A 20871-nucleotide genomic window follows, 5' to 3' on the forward strand; every position below is an offset into this window, starting at 1 on the left:
CCAAGACTCTGCTCAAGTGCAATTTTTGCTCTGCCCTCCTGCTCCTGATCTGCAGATTTTCACAGCTGCAAGAGCTTGCAAGAGCATAAGAACCTGCAGTGCACTGCTAGAATATATTGAGAGCCTTTTGGAAAGAATAGGCACAGGCTTCCTGAGATCACAGTTAGGAAAAACATTTTTATTTCCAATTACTGTAGCTACTGGGAGGACAGGACTGTCTACTTTCTGGCACAACAATCAATCATCATCACTTCCAAGGCTGTCAGTTATGGGCACTTAAAAAAAAAAATCTCTTCCTAAATGACTTCTTCTGCACAATCTTCAGACATCTACATCTCAGATATCATTCTCACTTGCTACTGCATCCCTGAAGGCATTCAAAAAAATTCCCAAAGTAACATAAAACCTCATGCTAGTTTATATTATTACTGGATAAGTCTGGGAGCAAAATGTATGCCACCTAAGATCTAGCAGGTACAAGTCTGTTCATGTCACCTTTTATTCCAGTTAGTTACCACTCCCTCACACAGAAAAAACAGCAGCAAATTTAATAGGTAGACATGACCACAGATTGCAGGAGTCTGACAGGGTTTTGATCAGATTCACATGTAATTGACTATCTGTCCACCTGTGGATGCCTGCATAACTGACCCTCTGAAGTGTTCCTGGCAAAGCATAATGAACATCACATCCAAAACCGTAGAGAGAACCAGGTATTGCTCAAATACAGAACCTAAAGAACAAAAATGCAAGACTTAAATAAAGTTCTAAAGTTGCTTTGTGGCAATACTATTTATGACTATTGAAGTCACAAAAATCTCATTTCAACCCTAAAAAAAAGCATTCACTTTCAGTACAGATCACAATTTGTGAAGTCTAGGGTATACTGGATTTGAAATATAATTTGAGGGGCAGTCATGCTGCAATTAAAAATGAATTTCTCTTAGGTTTTAGAGATAGATTAACTTTTAAATTTAGATATAGATGGGACAAACATCTCATTTAAGGCTATGAAAGATTGCGATCATCTAAACCTACAGATAGATGTTTATAAAGTCTGATCTTAAATCCAGGACCAACATTAACATTACTTAGATTTGCCTGCATATACAAAATCCAAAGCCTTTGAGAAACTCTAACATGCTGTGAACCTCTACCAAAACATGGAAAAGTTCCTTTGCTCATTGGAAATCCTTTAGCCTCAGGCAATGGAGTGGCAAGATTTCAGAGGCAAAGGTTTCATATCTGGGACTCACATTGAGGTTTATTCCAATTAATAAGGTGATGTAGCAAATCATATCTGCCAGATCTTTCAAGAAACCGGTTGTGTTCTCTGTGTACCCCTGGGGCTGGCACTTGCTTTCAATCACATTCTGAGTAAGCTCAGAATGTCTACAAATCTCTTGGTTGATAGGCCAGACCTTTTGGGAAAGACCCAGGGCATCCCTTTTTCAATGTCATCCCCATGAGGCCAATGGCATAGATTTCCCATATGTATCTGCATGATGAAGAATGCACTCAATTCAATAAAACTGGACCTTTTTAGACAGAAGTTTCAATCAAGTTACCAGAGAGCAAATTTGCATGTATTTTCAAAGACAGATATTACAGAAAGGCAACTATTTTGTTCTTGAGGCTTCCCTGATGGCCTCCCTGCATGAAAACTGTATGTCAGCTGAGGAAGAATGTTGCATCCAGGAGAAATCACACTGTGTTGCAACTCCATGTTCTTGACAGATGACAGCCTTGTAATTAAGAGAGCCAACAGTGATGCATCATGGGTTGGAATAAACTGGAAATTCATTCTGCCTTACGTAAAGAATATATAAATGTAAGTTAAAAGATTTTTTTTCTGAAGGCCCCCTGAAAACATTAGCAGTCAGCAGTAGCATTTCAGTACATCTGAGTTTTAAGCTACACATGACAAAATCCACATCATCCATATACAGCCAATTAAAACATGGGTTTGTTCCTAACAAATGAATTCATGATAAATAATTGCAATTCAGCTCATCTTTAAGGTCAGCAGCGTATAACATGCAAAACATTACTGGAGCATCAGGAATACCTAGGCATCCTTGACTCCCCCATTCAGTAATTAAATATCTTTCAGAGATTGTTTTCTATAAATTACCAAGTGAATTTACAATGGGGGGCAGAAAAATATCTCATGATCTTTGTAGAGTTACATGGTAAGCAAGAAAGTAAGGTACAAAGACCCATTCTAGAGATGTCTTTTAATACTTCTAAAACAAATTTAAAAAGGAAATATTTTCCTGAAGCATCAATTATAAATATTTTTTGGGATCCAGATTTCTCTGACTACTGAGCAACCTAGAAAGTAACAGCATGGGTCTGTGACATTTTTAGTTTTACTACCTGAAGTTCTGCTGAAACTTTTTATCAGTACCCCTAGCAAACTATCATCCACACAAAAATAATAACTCTTTGTATACCTGGGGGGGCAATAATTAGTCTTATCAAAGTCATGTAATTATTGTAATTATTTTTATTAACTAAGCAGCAATACCTAAGGGTGTGTATGCTTACAAAGACTTGTGCCAAAAATACTTCTAGAATCTAAGATAGCAGAGATGAAGCTACCAAAACTAGAGATTTTACACCACTAGTCAATGGGGAGGACAAGGTTGTGCTATGCCACTGGAAAACCTGGTCCATTAAGGGGAAAAAAGAGATAATAGACAGACGAGATAGTGGTGCAAAATGTCAGCAGGATGTCTTACTGAGTACTAATGACCTTTCAAAATGGATATTAAGGTTTAACCCACGTCATCTTGTATTTTATGTTCCACATTAAAAAAAAATAAAAAATCATTGTATTGATATAATAATATAACATTTACGCATTCATACTGTCCTACAATATACAATTTCAAGATCTTATCTACCACATAATGCAATGTACACCCATGTGCCCAGGCACCATGAATTTCTCCTATCCAGCAAGATCACTTACTAATGGCTTTGGGCGCCCAGCCAGCTATGCACAGCACACATACATGACTTATATGCCCACAAGAATCTAAAGGCTGCTGGTGTTTTGTGGGGACATACCAAAACAGGGAGGGTATAGAGCAGAGGAAATTGAGTATGAAGGACTTTGAAAAATCCCAGCTATGACAATGCTACTGGCAGTAAGGTTTTCACTAAAGATGGATGGGTTTCAGAAAAGAAATAATTTGGGAAAAGTCATTCAAACTTATTGTCATGCCAAATGACAACTAGCCCTAAGAACACTTGAAAGAGCAGACTGACAAGACAATCAAAATACAAAACTAAAAGGCATCTCAAAAATACTGAAATAATTGTTACCATTTGGTCAAGAGGAAACAAAGTAAGATGACAAGAAGATCTTTATCATACTACAGTTACATTAATATAGTAAGAGCAGTTTTATATATAATTTTTTACCTAAGCATGTTGTGATAATTTTTGACCACACTCTCTGGTTTAAGTGCTACCAATAAATGTATATACTTGCACTTTTCTTTAATTTGGTTCAAGCTAAATATGACTTCAGGGAATATATAATAGCAAGGAACTCCTCACAAAAGAGTATAGAGAATTTATAATTTTTAGGCCTTGGAAAACCTTAGCAATATCCCCAGCACATCCTCCACTGGATCAAACATGTAACAAAACAGGTTCTCACCAGAGCTCCATAGGCCAGGCAAAAGTTGATACAGCAGAGGTAAGGAGAATCAAAAGTGACTTGTGTAAGGCTTGAGACGCTCTGGTATTCAGTAAAAGATTGGGATATCTCATTCACTCCAATTTCCATAGGGGCAGAATGCAGGTTAATGGAATACTAAGGAGTACTGCAGTGAGTTTAACCACACAAACTATGACAGGTTCTTCAGCAATAAATCAAAGACTATATGCTTTGTCCTTTGGAAGTCTGCGTGGCATTATAAAACCAACAATGAATAGACTAACTGTGCAATTGCGTTTCTGTAACACCTTGCCCTTTTCTGTTTCTACTGGTTTCCAGAGGTCTGGAAATGGAATATGAATTCTAGCATAATAAAGCAGAAACCATGACAATTTCTCACATTCATCCTTTTTTAAAAAAAAAAAAAGTCTAGTACACAAAGCTGAAGTAAGGTATCACACTTAAGAAAAGATGATCTTGAACTCATGCATGATACCAAACTTTTAGGGCCACTTTCCCAAACCACATCTTGGCGAAAGCTGTGGAAAATGAAACCTGCTCATTAAATCTTTTATGAGCTATCATCCTTGTAGTTGTTAGAGAAAAGAGAGAAATGGGGGGGGTGGGGGTGGGGGGGGTGGAAGAGGGGGATTCAAGACTTACTTTTGTTTCAACTTTCAAAAGGAGAAAGATAATTTAAAAAATTAAGTTATTAAAACCTTAATTTTTTGCACTCAGCCCTTTTTCTTAAAAAAAAAAATAAAGCATTAATTTTGTCTACCTTTCTTAATATTAGTTATACTTTCTCTTTATTCCCTCATACCTTCACAAAAGCTTTTCATATGTTCCCTTACCCTTTTACTAAAATGAATTCATTTTCCTTTTATTCACTCATATTTTTTCCTTTCAGTGTAGCTAATGCTGACATTACTTTTATTATTACTTAGTTGCTTCCCTTTTCTTCCAGGAGCTATTTTTTTTCTCAGCCTTCCATCTTTAATTATATTATGAAGGCACTTGGCTTTTTTCCTATTTCTTTCATTCTGCTCACTTGGAGATGTGATCACTCATGCCTTAACCAGTGTGCTTTTTAAGACTGCTCAACTGTGTTCCATTTTGGCAGAATTTTCTTTCTCTTTTTTCACCTCACTAACTGAATTTCTCAATGCCTTTCAAATCTGCTTTCCCAGATTCTAAAAGTCTTATGTAGCTATATGCTATTACATCTCTTGCTTCTAGGTTTTAACTAAGAAGGCTGCTAACACAGGTATTAAAAGTGTTAATATTGTAACTCTTTACAGCTTATTTTCTGATAATTTTCAATAACTTTTCTGTTATTTATGGGGGGGGTGATCAGCTTTTCCTATAGCATTTAAGCTCACCAAAGTATTGTAACGTAGGAAAAACAATGCTCAGTCATACTACAGCTACTCAATCATACTACATATGTTGACAACATGATATAAACTTATCATTCAGTGCAAAGGCATTTTGACAAAGACAAAAACTAAGAAAACATGCAAATAAAGGAGATTATAATAATTATATATTTATATACACATATACACCCACACAAGATTTTATAAACAATGCAGGAATTAGATTTCTATTTCACAAACTATTTTTTTAAGGTTTTTTGTTGTTTTTTTTTCCCCCTTCTCATTATTTAGATAGTACCACTATGATGCTTGGCACCTTTCTGATGTCTTTGAAAATGAGGTCACTGCCTTGAAGAGCTTGTAATTAAAACCCCTGTGAATTACATACAGAGTAAGTGAGGATAGTACATCTATCTGCCTGAGAGCTACGCAGCCAATCTTATTCAGTGTCACACGTTACATATTTATGTTACTTTGGGTCCCAGGTTGTATGTTATCTGGCATGAAAACAAAACCAAGCAAATGGTGGAAGGCTTAAGAAACGATTCTAGCCACATTACTATTTTCTCAGTTGCTTTTTCATAGATAAAAGAAAAATGAACGGGTTGCCAAGGCAACCATTTCATGAAATCAGATTGTCAAAATCTGTTAGGAAACAGTCTATAAAATGAGCCTTTGGCTAAATGAAGTCATCTGATATGGTATATCTCTGAAATTACAACAGAATTTCAATTAAAGCAAGTTGCACCCATTTGGTCTGTGAATGCTGACCATTATCACAATTGTCATTCTCAAATTATCATCATTGAAAATAAATAATCTAACATGCAGGCAACTCATAAGGGTCACAGCAGTTCCACTATACCTTTTCCTGTTCCCTGTTCTTCAGTACTCATTTTCATTGTGCTGACCACCACAACTGAAAGTATACTTTTGCAGAGCTAGCAGAAAAAAGGTTAACATTTTCCCAGGCAGAAAGCTGAACTGAGAGGACTGTTTAGTATTCATAATATCACACCTCCTTCCTTGACCTGTCTAGGCAGCTAGAGAGTTAGATCCTGTGTATATAAACCAAAACAGAAGCAAGAGGAATAAAGAGTTTGCAATTTCCATTTATTTTTATCACTTTGCTTCTCTTTTTCAAGTTCTTAAATCTATAATCAGCAGCTAATATTGTGAACTTGTAATGAGCTTTAATATCAAAGGCGTGATGTGCTGAGATCATCAACAATCTCCCAGGGAGTGTATACCATTTTATTTGCTCATTTTTATGTGTAATATATGCCTTTTACATGCATGTAAAGAGCATTATGCATATAAAACCACAGAAACACAGACAGATCTTTAAAATTTTATGCTCCTTATTTCACGACCTTCAAAGGAATGTTTCCTTTAAAAAATATTTAAGCTAAACTATAGGTTCTGAAGCATTCTGAAATTTCTTTTAGTAGAATTTCTGGAATCTCTGGAAAACACTAAGAGCTCCAGATGGAAGCATTTTTTTTTTTTTGAAAGCTTGATTCAAAAGACTTCTGAATTTTGGCAGATAAATGCTGCATATGTTGTGTGGAGGTGATCTCCTGTGGGGGACAGGAAGATGATCTCTCAATGCACATTCACCAACTGTCATAAGGCTGAAAAGAATATGCATGTATTGTGCAAAGATACATATCAAATTTTCAAAACCCTGCATTTCAGTGCAAAAGCTGAAAGAAATCCTAAAAGTGAACTGTCATGTTCTTCAGGGGATGAATTAAACATGCTGTTAAGTGTACACACCACTGGGGGGGAGGAGGGAATAAAAAAGTGGTCCTTTTTAACGCTCTTCAAAAAATATATTTTCAACAGCACATCATATTGGGGAAGAAAATCCCACCCTAAGCATCCCATGCAACAATCAACAAGTTTCAGCCTAAGTGAAGGCAAAATGCTAAACTAAATGTAAAATAACCAGACTAAACTAATTACTAGACAGTACGATAGCCCATCTACCTAAAATGTTTACTGATTTAGATACCTGTACCACTTAAAAGAAAACTTATAGGTCTATGACCTAAATATGTAAAAATCAGAGAAAGAAAATGAATTCTTCATCTCCTATGGGACTCTTCCTCTACAAAGAAACACAGCTCACACTGAGTCAAAACCAGGTTTCAAACACATTCAGTTGTGCTACTTGTTGATGACATAAAGTTCCCTCTTTACTCAGTGGGTCAAACCTCTATATCAGGATGCAGTAGCATAGAACATATACTGGTTTGGAGAATATTCCTAAATGTGATTTTCCTTAGAAGCCGAAGAATGCTCTTGCAGGATGCGGGAGAAGTAGGATTCCTGTGGCAAACAGGAATCTCAGTGCCCACAAGGAGATACTATTAGTCCCCAAATGGCCACCTAACTCATTGTGGTTCTGGAAACTGTTTCAGTACAGTAATCAAGTCATTTCCTGTTCTGCAGAACTACACCAAAAAGACTGGCAAATAGCTTCTGAAACACTAAAATCATTAACATTTAACAGAGACAACCCTACCATGCAAATGGCCTCAAAGAAATGGTTTATATGCCACAGAGACTCTAAACACTGGCACCTCCCTTTGGCCATTAAGTGAAGCGTGTACCACACCATTCATTTTTAGAGAAATGAATTATACTCACAACACAGAATCAAAACATAAAAAAACTGGAGAGTTCTTATAGAGCAACCAAGGTCCTATAAACCGATTCCCAGAGAAATACAGAATCTTATTAAGGCAAACAGCCCCAGTGTTTTTTTGCATATCACTGTTTTATGGAATGGAAAGCAGTCAGCAAAAGCAGCTTTTGTCATCAACTGCATCTGTAAAAAAGACTGTATTCTAAACTTCCAGATTACAAACAATCTAAGTGATTAATGAAAAAAACAGATATGATTTGTGCATATAGTGTATTTCCTATGAATGTGAAGAGCACAGAAAATGTAAAAATAGGCATCTGTCAGAAAAACTGCCTCTAAGTTTCTGTGAAGTTAATGTAGGGAAAAGAAGTCTTATGGAGGAAGATCCTTACTGTACGTTTTGAAAATTAATTATTGAAGTTTTAAATGATGTCTTAGACTATTTTTCACAGTTCACAAAGAAAATACTGTTGCAATAGGAAATTATTTAACAAAATATTCCCCAAATCAAAATAAGCATCTTTTTTCAGAAATTAATTTTATGTTTATATACGACAAATAGCATCTTGATGAAAGTGATTGAGATTTCACACCTTTGGTCTATTATTATGGAAGATGTATGGTCTTGAGGAAACATGAAACAAATCAGATTTTGAAAAAAGAATGTGCCCATAACTGACAATTGTACTAGAAGTGTGAAGTTATGGAGAAGATCCAATGGAACATATGAGCCATTTACTCTATAACAAAGCTAAAAGCTACATATTTAAAAGATTCCAGGAAATTTTTAAAAAAATAGGTCTTCTAAAACAGGCCTGTGTTGTCTTGGCTCACAAGAGGGCCAGGACAGCTCAGGGAGATCCATCATGGATCAAAATTTGTTACTGTTTGTAGTCTGTTCTCCCAAGTAATAAGCAATAGGAAAAGAGGAAATGGCCTCAGATTCCACCAGGGAATGTTTAGGTTGGATATTAAGAAAAATTTCTTCACAGAGGAGGCTCTAATGCACTTGCTAGGGAAGTGGTGGAATTGCCATACCTTGAGGCACATGGGTTTAGTGGTGACTTATCAGTGATGGCTTAATGGTTGGACTTGATCTTAAAGGTCTCTTCCAATCAAAAGGATTCTATGATTCTATAATTGAGGAAAAAAAAACATTTTTGAAAAGACAAAGCTTGGAAAACACTTTAATGGCTACATGGCAGTATAGAACCACACAATAAGGAGCTGTGTTGAACGAACGGTTTTACTACAAATCTCAATGTCATATTCTCTTGTCACCCAGTATAGGATAAGGACCTGCTATAAGGAAGATAAAAAAAATAAAATATCAAAGCAAGTAATTTATTCAAGATGATTTTTATGAATGTTTATACTTAGTTTCGACCAAAGACCATGGCATGGGCTATACAACATACTGTTTGGCACCTCAAACACACAAATATATGAGAAACAAGGTAAAAAACCTTTCCCTCTGTTTTGCATGCTGTATGCAAAGCTAATGAAGAAAATAATCGCTAGATCCACTACATTCTTTCTCTCTCTATTCTCCTTCTACTCTTCCCAGGCAAAATGCCTTTGCAAAAGCAGTTCAGAAAAAACTTACCTTTAATGAACTATATTTAAAGAATTATTAATTGGATGAGTAATCCTGCCTACACAATTTAGAATATTGCTAAATATAGAAGTAAAAGGCAACAGTATCAACACAGCTATGGATTGAGTATGTGTTGCAAATACCATTCATTTGATGACAAAGTAGAGCAGCATTCTCTGCTTAAGTACAACATAAGAAACAGCATCAAAAAGCCTTTGAAATTGTATTGGTTTTGACTATTGAAATTATAAATAGTGGGCTTGGAGTCTTACCTTTTGAGCTAGTGATTGTAATTTGCACTTATCACAAATTAAATCAAAGTATTTGAAAACCATTAATCCCTGAGAGTTGGATGAATTTTAGCACTGACCAAGGTGTCTATGCTTCAAATTGCAACCAAATTAATGGCCAAAGACTTTTAAAAATGCTTATGAGGAAGAATATGATTAGGAAAAAAAGCAAAACAAAGGAAAAAATAGCAAAGGAGAAAAAAAAAGCAAAGGAGAAAAAAAAAAGCAAAGGAGAAAAAAGCAAAGGAAAAAAAGCAGAGAAAAAAAAGCAAAGAAAAAAAGCAAAGAAAAAAAGGAAAGAAAAAAAGGAAAGAAAAAAAGGAAAGAAAAAAAGCAAAGAGAAAAAAAAGCAAAGAAAAAAGCAAAGGGAAAAAAAACAAAGGGAAAAAAAGCAAAGGGAAAAAAAGCAAAGGGAAAAAAAGCAAAGGGGAAAAAGCAAAGGGGAAAAAGCAAAGGGGAAAAAAGCAAAGGGGAAAAAAGCAAAGGGAAAAAAAGCAAAGGGGAAAAAAAGCAAAGGGGAAAAAAAGCAAAGGGAAAAAATAAAAAAAATAAAAGAAAAAAGAAAAAAAGAAAAAAAAAGAAAAAAAAAGGGTGGGAGGGGAAGAAAATACAGAACAAAGGGGGAATGAAGGACAAAAAGTCCAAAAATAAATCACAATCAAAGTAGGCATTAATAAGTATCAGATGGTTCTGAAGCATCTTCTAAAGTTGTGTTTATTTGCCACAGTTGTAGTTTTCGTCAGAAATTTGCATTTATGGTAACGAATTGGGGTTGCGTATATGAAGTAGCAAGACAAGCAAAACACATGTATCTGTACATGAATGCTGAGATATTAATAGCTTAGATTTGTATATCTAAGTTAGTTAATCATTCAGAAGTAATTTCCTTCAAAATTCAATTAAGTAGAAACATGAAAAAATAGTTTTCCATTAAAAAGCATTTCACTTGTTGCTATCTCAAAGCTTGCTGTCTCGGGCCTCTCTGAAGATGGACACAATATGAGCAAGATTTGCAATTTGCATTCTTCAAACAGAATCCAGAGGGAGGCACAGAGGAAGTTGCCTCCTGGTACTTCACCAAGCAGTAAGATACCATACCATCAACTATTGCATAACTTACACACTTATCAAATATAAAACCAAATAAAGTCTCTCATTCAAGACCTGATAGTTAAGCTTCACTAAAGCACTGAATAGAGTCACTTAAAAAACAGCAAAACCACCAATGCCTCAACTTAAATTTATATAAAGCTAACTTTGAAAGCAACACAAAGTGTATTTAAGTCTTTATTTTAAGACTAAAGATTTTTTTTTAAAATGTTATATGTTAGTCTTGTAACAGAAAAATAAATCTGGGAATCCTTGTATATACCTTGGTTCATTCATGCATTTTTATCTAAGGCATTAACATACTCATTCGTCATTGGAATGGGCTGCCCAGGGAGGTGGTGGAGTCGCCGTCCCTGGAGGTGTTCAAGGGGAGATTGGACGTGGCACTTGGTGCCATGGTCTAGCTGTGAGGTCTGTTGGAACAGGTTGGACTTGATGATCCTTGGGTTGTCTTCCAACCTTAGTTACTGTGATACTGTGATACTCCTTTTATTCTCTAAAGGTTTTTTTACTTTTTGTGGACAAACATTTATTTGCTTTAAGCAGTGCAAAAAACAGGTTTTTTTTTTTTTGTTAGCTATACCATACTGTGTAAGTTCATATGCAAAAGAAGTGAGAAAAGCATGTCATATGTCTTTTTCATAGAATTCATACAGAGTAGGTATTTGTCATGACACTTGGCATATAAACAGTAACTCTAGTTAGGAACACAAAGGAGATGAATGAAGATGGGGCTGAAAAAATTAGGTAGTTTTGACTTGGACTAATTAGCAGAATTAAAGAAACAAAAATTTGGATTAATTCCAAAAAAAAGGTCAAATGTGGAAAAATATGTCTGCAATGCTTTAATTTAGTTTGTATGGAACTAAATACAATACCTATGAACAGATACCTATGCTGGAAACATCACAAGGATAGGCTATCCTTGAATAAATCCTCTCTATTGTACTACAGACTATCCTTGAACGGTGAAGTACAAATAAGTAAACTATTCCTATTGGTTTTCATCTTGGAAACCTCTAAAACAGACATCAGAGTAGTACTACAAGAAGAGTAATACTAATATTTACTTTCATATAGCATTCCCACATGCAAATAAGAGCTCTATATATGCTGCGACGTCTAGAGTCCTGCTATGGCATGGAAATCACAGTTGAATGGTTACTGAAATGTACAGCTCTCACCTAGGAAGTTAAATGTAGGCTCTTATCCCTCTCACAGTATATTTAGACTTCTATTTTCCACATACAGATAATTAGTGCCAGAGATGTGAACCTTATCATATACTTTATTCTGATCACTCAGTTATCATTGTCACATCATCCAGTCAAGACACTACTGTGCTTTGCTGATATAAGTCATAAATCATAGAACCATACCCCAGCTGGACAAAAATGTGAATTAACTTTTTTTTTTTAATAGCAGCAAATGGTAGTATTTGCAGATAATATTATAATAATATTTACAAGTCTTTGTAGTATCACTGAAAGGATTCTTGACATGAAGGAAACATGAAGAGGTAGCTCTTAGAGAATAAGCCTTAAATGCAAATTGGTTTTGTCTTGAATGAGCTGCTGTCCATACAAAGCTGAAATGTATGCAAAACAGTAGATTTACCATATGCTAATGCAGATAGAATACCAGACATGCTAATACAGAAGACCACGCCATACTTGAATTTACTGTTCAAATTAAATAGACAGGATTTAAGTGGATTATATCACAAGTACTTTGTGCATACAGAATGCCTTCAAAGCCTTCCTTGTGTGAAACCACTTTCGTGTAAGAAGTAGCCTATTTTAATAATAAACCCACAAAAGTGAATCCAGATAAATATATTCAATAATTTATCCCATCAGGCATTTCAGCAAATTTAGCATGCACATGCTGAGCAGCTTTGTATTACTTACAAAGTTTTTACCGAGGGCAAAGGTGCCTATCTACAAATTCAATACAAAGGATTTTGAAAGTGATTACACCATCCCTGTCTACTGCACATAACTACTACATATATGCTAAACCACAACTCATGTAAACACACGCTTCAATAATGAAATCAGCCGGTGTTCACAAAACACCAGTAGTTGATCAATAGATTAAATGGTTGGCTGTCTCCCAATCAGAAGCTGAAATATGTATCTAACAATATGCATACATTGAATGTCTAACTGATCAAAAGGACGTGCTGATAGTCTCATCAAATGTCTCACACTACTGTGTTACTAGAAGATTGCTAGGCGGAAGACCATGGATAACAGAAGTTAATTATGAAAGTGTTAGGCACCTGTAACATTAATGTTTACATAGATGTTATTTTGTATCTATGAATCTCTTCTGACTCACATCCAGCATATGTGAACTCTTTGCCTTTATCAAATTATTTCCTCTAACTGATTTGTAAGACAAACACTTATCTTCCTTCTTTGATTGTAATGCTTGACTGGGCACACACAGTAGAGCATGGTACAACCGAAACAAATGACTCTGTGCTTGGTTACACAGCTTGCTGACACCTCAAGGTTCAGGTCTATATTCTTCAGTATGTGCAAATCAATAATGAAAATAAGGCTAAGAGATCTTTCACATCTCACTTTCCTAGAGTGATTAGTTTAGCTTTCACATTTAAAGCTATGGCAGAATGAAACTCTGCAGGTAGGAAGGATGCCTACAAGGGTCTCAGATGATTGCATTCAGTGCTTGAGTGCATTGGAGACTTCAGAGGGTTTCCCTAAGCCGTCATGAGAGAACAGAGAGAAGACTCACTAACCACACCTGATAGGCACCTTAAAGAACACTAGACAAACATTTTTACATATTTATTGATGCACTTTAAACTGTCTTTTTCAGAATTAAAAGTATATGTGAATTTATGTTGAATTTAGCAGATGATACTGATGAAATTTAGAACTCCAAAGTTTTCTGGGCCTAACTTCACTTAGGAATTTAAGCATGTCTTATAAGGCATGAATGCCTTAATTGTTAATCTATTAAGATTCTTTTTTCCTTTTCTCTTCCTGATGAAAACCAAGGCACCTTCTTTTGTTGGCCAATTTGATTCTGTGAAATTTTTTTTTACCAAGATTAACAGACCCAACTGTTGTATCTATAGGATTAAACTTGCAAATGAAACTGTTGCAATTGCCCAGAAACTGAACTGTGATGAAATGCAATGTGTTTCATATTCTATGCCATTATTAGATTATTCATGTAGTTCCATGATTTACTTAGGTTATCTATATTTAATGTGTTCTCAATAAGTGTATAGAGTGAATTTTGAGATATTTCAGTACAGAACTACATGAGCAATGACAATGCAAATGAAAATGACACTAAACCCTCTGCAAAACAAAGGAGTATGCTCCATTTTTTCTATCTGTCCCTTTGCACCACTGAACAGCCACTACATGTGGCTTATGAAAACAGTAAAATTTAACTAGACAGGTTTTTACTGACAAATGAATTGATGTCCAGAATAATTTTTAACCTAGAAGGAATCACCAACAGCTTAAATAATTGTGCAGGCAATTCTAGTGGTGAGACACTAGAACAGGTTGTCCAGGGAGGTGGTCTAAGCCCCATCCCTGAAGGTTTTTAAGGCCAGGCTGGATGTGGCTCTGGGCAATCTGTTTTAGTGTGAGAGGTCCCTGCCCATGGCAGGGGGGTTGAAACTAGATGATTCTTGAGGTCCTTTCCAGCCCTAACACTTCTTAGAAAAAAACAAAACATTCAAACCTAGAAGTCAGTATGACATCCCTCTACCAATCAGCATGCAATAACATCAGTTCAGATGTAAATTGCAAACATATCTACAAAAAATTAAATAAATTGGATCATACATAGGAATGAAAAGAACTGAACACCATGCTAAAAAGAAAATAAAAATTTAAAGTAAATATTTACAAAGAATAAAGTAGCATGAGAAAGAACTCCATGTACAGGTTTCAGAAGGACAAAAAGGTTGAGCTGAAGTATTTTTTAGTAGAAAACCAGTTTTACTGTTTCCAACCACACAGGCCAAATTAAAAGTTAATGGATTTAGCGTCGGCCTTACATATCCAGAAATTAAAGGAAACAAAATGGGGTTTTACCACATTTTTGTTGTATAATTTTGAAAACAAAATAAATGCAAAAGACTTCATTAAGCCACATGATGTTAGCTAAACTCTTCAAACAAATCAGTTACTACAACCTCTATTAGCCTGCTTCAGAGTCATTTAAGTCTGTCCACAGCTTCATAATATGACAAAGATTAAGGTTATTTGCCTGGTGACTCTTTTAATTCAATAGAAAGACAGAAAGCAAGGCTTCCTCATGGCATCCTCCTGACCAGACTAATGGACTGAGTTAAATAACAAGTATGAGACTTTGATTCTTTAATCCAGCAGAGATTAATTCAATTAAGAGTGTGCAAGGATGGGCTCTACGTGAAGTGAAAAGCAATTATACATTTCTTCATTAGCTTCTCCTATCAGTTAACACAGGTAAGTAAGCACTCTGAGTGTAAATGCAGTGGTATGCTTCAATAACGGAAAGCAAGAAAGCAAAACTCAGAAATTCATTTCCAGTGAGCAACACCCCTGCCCCCCCCCCATCACTGTGATAAGGTACTGAGAAATTTCCTTCGTTTTGCAGTTCTGCACAATAAATAAAACAGGAAAGTAAGTAAACCAGCATTGCAATACTAAAGCTACAACACAAATCTAACTGTAAAGGGCTTAAAATTACAAATTGCCTAGCAGTTTCTGAAAAGTAGCCCTATATTAGCATAATCTGAGTGCATCTAACTAAGCAAATATTACTCTGAATGATCTATTAAGTATCTCATATTCCTGTAAATTTTGGTGTAATAAGACATAAATATGAGATACATAATAATATAACCTCAGCCAGTTTTGATAGCTGATAGTATGGGGTTTTTTTGCTTAAAAGGCCAACTTTTCAGTAGACTTTATTGATCTCTATTTTATTTACACAGAGAATCTTCTGATAACAGCATCATACACAAACTAGAAACAAAATAAGTACATACATAGATAATTCTAGAACCAAGAGAGAAGTATAGACTAATGAAGGAATAAAATAGAGATGTAGCAGAAGTTAAATAATACATAAGGGCCAGTCACAACTACTGTTAATTATGCAACTTCATATGAGACACTACTTTTGCACAGCTTGTTTAAAAATTCAGAGTTTCTGGCCACTCACCCTGACAGCTACACAAGATACACAATCCCATTCAAGCATACACTATGCATTTATGATTCACGTTAGACAATTAAATATTAGGCAGACTGAGAATTGATTGCTATTACAACTCTATATAGTTTCTGCTGGGTTAGGCCATTTGCCTTCAACACATTAAGTCTTTCTACACTTGGAAAAACTGGGTTTGTGCCATCTTAATCATGCAATTCTTTTACTGGCAACTAAGAATCTTCAGTTTAATTAACTTAAAGCTAATTAAATGGACACTGTCAGTAAAATGAGGGTGTGATTTAAAAATTATAGGGTCAAATGATAATTTGGATCATTGTAGGTGAAGTACTCAAGTCAGGCAAGAAATTCATAAGCAGTAGTATGAACCCAGGTGATAAGGACCATACTAGAATGAAATGGGTAAACATCTATTGCATCAGAAAATTAGTAAGTGTAGACGCAATAGAAACAAAAAACCCCAACCAAAACAAAAACAACTGAACAAAAGCAACATTTAAACATTTAAAATAACATTTTAAATGACATTTCAAATATTCTATCTCTTCCATGTTGGTTTCTTTCTTCTGTAAGATCAGTATGAGTTATTATGTTTGTTAACTAAGTGATTTCCTTCTAGTCTCCTCATCCTACTTTAAGACCAGTCACTGGAAAAGTATCACAAAGAGATTTGGAATGCACTTACATAAAAAAAAAACAACTAGCTAGACAATGACAGAACAGACAAGAATAAAAGTCTATGGAACTTGTTACTTCATCACACTTAATAGACTAATTCAGGCCTTTTTTATAAATCCTCCATTTACTAATGAGATACAAATAAATCAGTTTCAAACACAGAAGATACCAGAACAAAGGTTTCCACTGTTTCATTTTGTATGTCTTCCCTACTATAAAAGCTTCATTTTCCCCAGAAGCACATTCATTCAAAATATCTTCCATTAACTACAATGAACCACTACTTTTATTTTTCTTTCAAATACCTCAGAGGAGAACACATAAAATTTTTAAATTAATAATATTTGCATGGGAAAGTGTCACATATGTACTTTATCTTCATCTTTCAGATTTCATTTACAACAACAGCTAAGATTTAAGCTGGTTAGGTAAGAGGCTCCTTTTTTTCTCTCCATATATATGGCTAGCACCTAAGTGCTAGCTAAGTGCTTTATTAATATGCACAAAGTGCACAGATTAAGATCTTGAATACTGTGTTCCATGTGTCCTAATGCTATAGAAGAGATTGAAAACATGCATATGTGCTAAATTGAAACACTCTTTGAAGATTGTAAAGGGCAAATAACCACAGAAGCTGGACATCTGAGAGTATCAGCTATATTTTTAGAGGATTTTGCATTCATTATATGTCATTTAAAAAAAGATAAAATCAGGACATCCTTATTGTGGTACACAGAGATTACTCTTCCTCTGTTAGGACTGAAGATTTTTTTCATTTGGAAATCTTAACCTGCACACTCTAAGGTGCAAGTTGAAAATTACCTTGATGGTGTATTCTTTTGCACCATACAAAAATTCTTTGTAAGATGCAGTTTCCCTAACCAGGAAGGGGTAAAAATTACACATATCAGAAAGGAAATCATAATAGCTCAGTGAAATACACATATATTCAAATTCTTATATTAATAATTTATGTAGCAACAGCATAATTAAAATATGCATACAAACATTAGGCTTCCTCACCATGCTCCCTTTACAGTTCCTGTTTCTTTTTTTCTTTGTTGTTGTTGTTGTTTTTCCCCTTCTCTCTGTTCTACTGAATTCATCTTTATTTTCAGAAAAATCCAACAGTTTCAGCAGGGATGGAACAGCTCTCATTTCAGCCTGATCTATATCTTGTTTGCTCAGGGACACAGGAAACAAGGGTGAGAAGGAAATTGATCTCAAGCATATGTTGCAACCATTAACTTAGCCCTCTCCATCTCTGATGCATTTTCAAATCATACTTTGCAAGATGAAACCTGTCAGTGAGCACAGGCAAAGCAATACTCTGCATGTAGATGTGCTGCACAAGTATGTGAAGCCTGCTAAGCCACTTACTGACATCTCTACTTCCATGATGTCGCTAGCACAACTCAGATATTTTGGCACATCAACATTTTAGAAGACACCAGGATTAAGCAAAACCTCATGAGGTTTTAGTGTCAGATTAAAGTGCATGTACCTAACTCTTAGCTCCCTTTTGAATGGGTCTTAAGTCTTCGGCTTATGTTGACAACTGCGAAGGTTCAAGGCTGGGAACCTGAAAAGTTAGTGCTACTGTCCATCCCAGCCTACAAGGAACCACAGACACAGACTTCAGGAAGCCACCCTGCCAGTTCAAATCCAAAACTGAGTTGTGGAAGGATCTCTGTGGACAAGCACCTAGGAACCTCTGGGAGCAGGGGGAAGAAAAAGAAACCAAACCAAAGAAAAAGCCACAAAAAAATCCCCCACAAAACTAAACATCAGGATGAGACATTTTAGATCTTGATGTATTAGATACTTTGTATTGTCGTGCTTGCTTTTGCCACGAGTATCTTAGAACATAGACATGCTTTAAAATAAGGCTCTTTGGAAGTTCACGCTGCAAACATTTACTGCAACTCCCTGAGCAGGATTGTTGAATATCTTGTGGCAGAAAATGTCAAAAATGTACAGCTAATATATCTGTGGCTTAAGGTTGCATACTTGTTTAAACAGAAAAAATGCATTAATATTTTCTTCATTTGAACTCAGGTCCCAACATTTCTACTGCAGACAGATATCACAAGAAGAACTGATTTTCCTCCCATTCCCTTCATTTGTCTTTCAGCTTCAGCTTTTATTCTGTCCCACTACAGAAGATAAAAAGATATCTTTGAGAAACTTACAATAAGAGACAACAGTGGGATATGTTACAATAACAATCTGTCTACTATGCAAATAGGAAATGTGAAGAGAGCGATGTCTTTGTGACATTCCATTAGCTCTGCAAGATCTTAAAATACAGAAAAAAAGTAAATAGTCTCTGTGATGTTTCAATCCATTAGGCTATGCACTATTTCCCCAAGAATGTGGTAGAAGTCAAAATATAATTGGAACAGACTCTGTAAGAAGCCCCACCTTGCCAGATCTCAGGCAAAAGAAATACCTTCCTCACACTTATTTACAGTACTTTAAATATCTCAGGTTTACCTTTCACTTCTAGTAAGCTATTTAAAGACATGACACTCAGACCAAGAAAAAAAAGCACACATTTCATCTTGACTTAAAGTAAAATATTTAATCAAAGCAATTTCAACATGAAAATTTGTTTCTGCTCTTTCTGAAAAGCTACTGTAATTTAATTGTGTAATAAATCACTTGTCTAAAAATTCTGCTGCTTTGATTTTTGACATTTAGTTCAGAGGACATGGGCATTTTTCATGTGGAAGAAAGTTATTTTATGTTAACCTCTTTATCCCTGACACACTTTGCTGATTGGGATTTGGCAACAGCTTCATGTATGCTCACTGCTGTCCATCTGTTAAAACAGATATCCAGTGAGTATTTGAGAGATGCCTTTCTACAGGTAGTCCAAATATGCTCTCTAAAGACAGATAGGACATCTCTGTGGGTGAACAAAATCAGATTCTCAAATCTTCTGACAGCCAAAAGTTAATTTAGGAAAATATGCAAACACATTAGAAATTGCAGTGCTCCAAAGAAAATAAAAGGGGAAGCTGTAAGATTTAAGACTGTAACCTATGTTCTCCACTGTCTTATGAAGCTAGTTGAAAATAGATGCCCTAAGAACAGTCTCTAGAAATCTGAGTCCCTCTTGCAAATTACTGGAATTGTGGCAGATTTTATTTACTGTCCCTGGCTGTTTTGCAGTTCTGTCCCTCACATTCATTATCATGTCTACTTGGGGATGTTCCTGCTGACTGCAGGGAGGTCAGACAAGATGACCTTTGAAGATCTTTTCCAGCCTGGACTATTCTATGTTCCAATGAAGTATCACATATTTTTTCCTGGACTTGAAGAAATTTAAAGCACTGCAGAGGTAGATAATATAAGATCTCACTATACAGCGGCGAACTTTGTGCAGTTTTTTCATTAATTTCTCTAAAAGCAGCACTGAGCCATAGCCACAAGGGCAAAAGAAGTAGAATCAGAGGATTACTTAGGTCAATCTGAACAGCAGTATGCCTAGCTGTTTTGCTGGAGAAACATACAACAATCATGTATTAAACAAAAAACAAACAAACAAAAACCAAAACAAACAAAAACCCAAGAAACTGAAAAGTTCATTTTAGAAAGAGGCAATCCTTTTCTGCTAATAGTAGTGAAAAGCTGAAAAATAATTTACACAAGATTACTTACCATTTATTCAAGGAACAAGTAATAGCTGTGGGTTTCTCTCCAAACTCAAGCCCAAAATGAATGAAATGGGGAATTTTCTCTGCTCATTTGACCACAAAAAAAATAGACTACCTAATGGAGGTATGTTGGCCTTTAAGAATGCTTCTGTGTTTGGTTTTAATTTCTTTCTTTTTAAAAACATAACTTTAATCACCTAGGTAAGTGCACACACTTAGAAGTATTTTTAAACCCTCTGAGATACCCAAGTAGCTTGCATTTTTGTTTATACATAACAAGGTTTCCAAATTGTGCTTCCTCTGCTACATCTGGAACATCTGCAGGCCCAGAACATGAACCATGCAAATTTACTCTTCATCAGAAATAATTGCCATTGAACAGTTGAGGATGGGAAGGGTATAAGTTGTGAAGGTGACAAGAGTTTTATGCTTGATAAGGGCCAGATAGATGCGCAGCATAATGACATTGGCATTTTTAGTTTTTTGGAATAGTTCAGGCCTACATGAAAATGTGTAGGGGGAGAACTGAACTTTTCTCACTACCACACGCATGAATGACGAAACAGAGCTGGCTGCCACTCCTGCAACTAGCTCTATGACAGCTGCTATTGGGAA

At 35.5% G+C, this 20871-nt stretch overlaps 1 protein-coding gene across 2 annotated transcripts in view; it reads right to left on the reverse strand.

Annotated features, from left to right (window-relative positions):
- Window positions 1–20871, reverse strand: part of GPM6A (glycoprotein M6A) — a 112078-nt gene that overhangs the window by 63977 nt on the left and 27230 nt on the right. Inside the window, exon 1 of one of the 2 annotated variants that reach the window (XM_054166176.1) lies at window positions 5918–5992. The exons of the other annotated variant lie outside the window; for it this stretch is intronic. Coding sequence (XP_054022151.1) covers window positions 5918–5954 — 37 coding nt within the window. The 5' untranslated portion in view covers window positions 5955–5992. Of the gene's footprint in view, window positions 1–5917; window positions 5993–20871 lie in introns of those variants that run through there. 2 annotated transcript variants of the gene reach the window in all.

The sequence above is a fragment of the Dryobates pubescens genome, chromosome 1 (genome assembly GCF_014839835.1).
Source record: "Dryobates pubescens isolate bDryPub1 chromosome 1, bDryPub1.pri, whole genome shotgun sequence".
In the NCBI taxonomy this organism is placed as follows: domain Eukaryota; kingdom Metazoa; phylum Chordata; class Aves; order Piciformes; family Picidae; genus Dryobates; species Dryobates pubescens.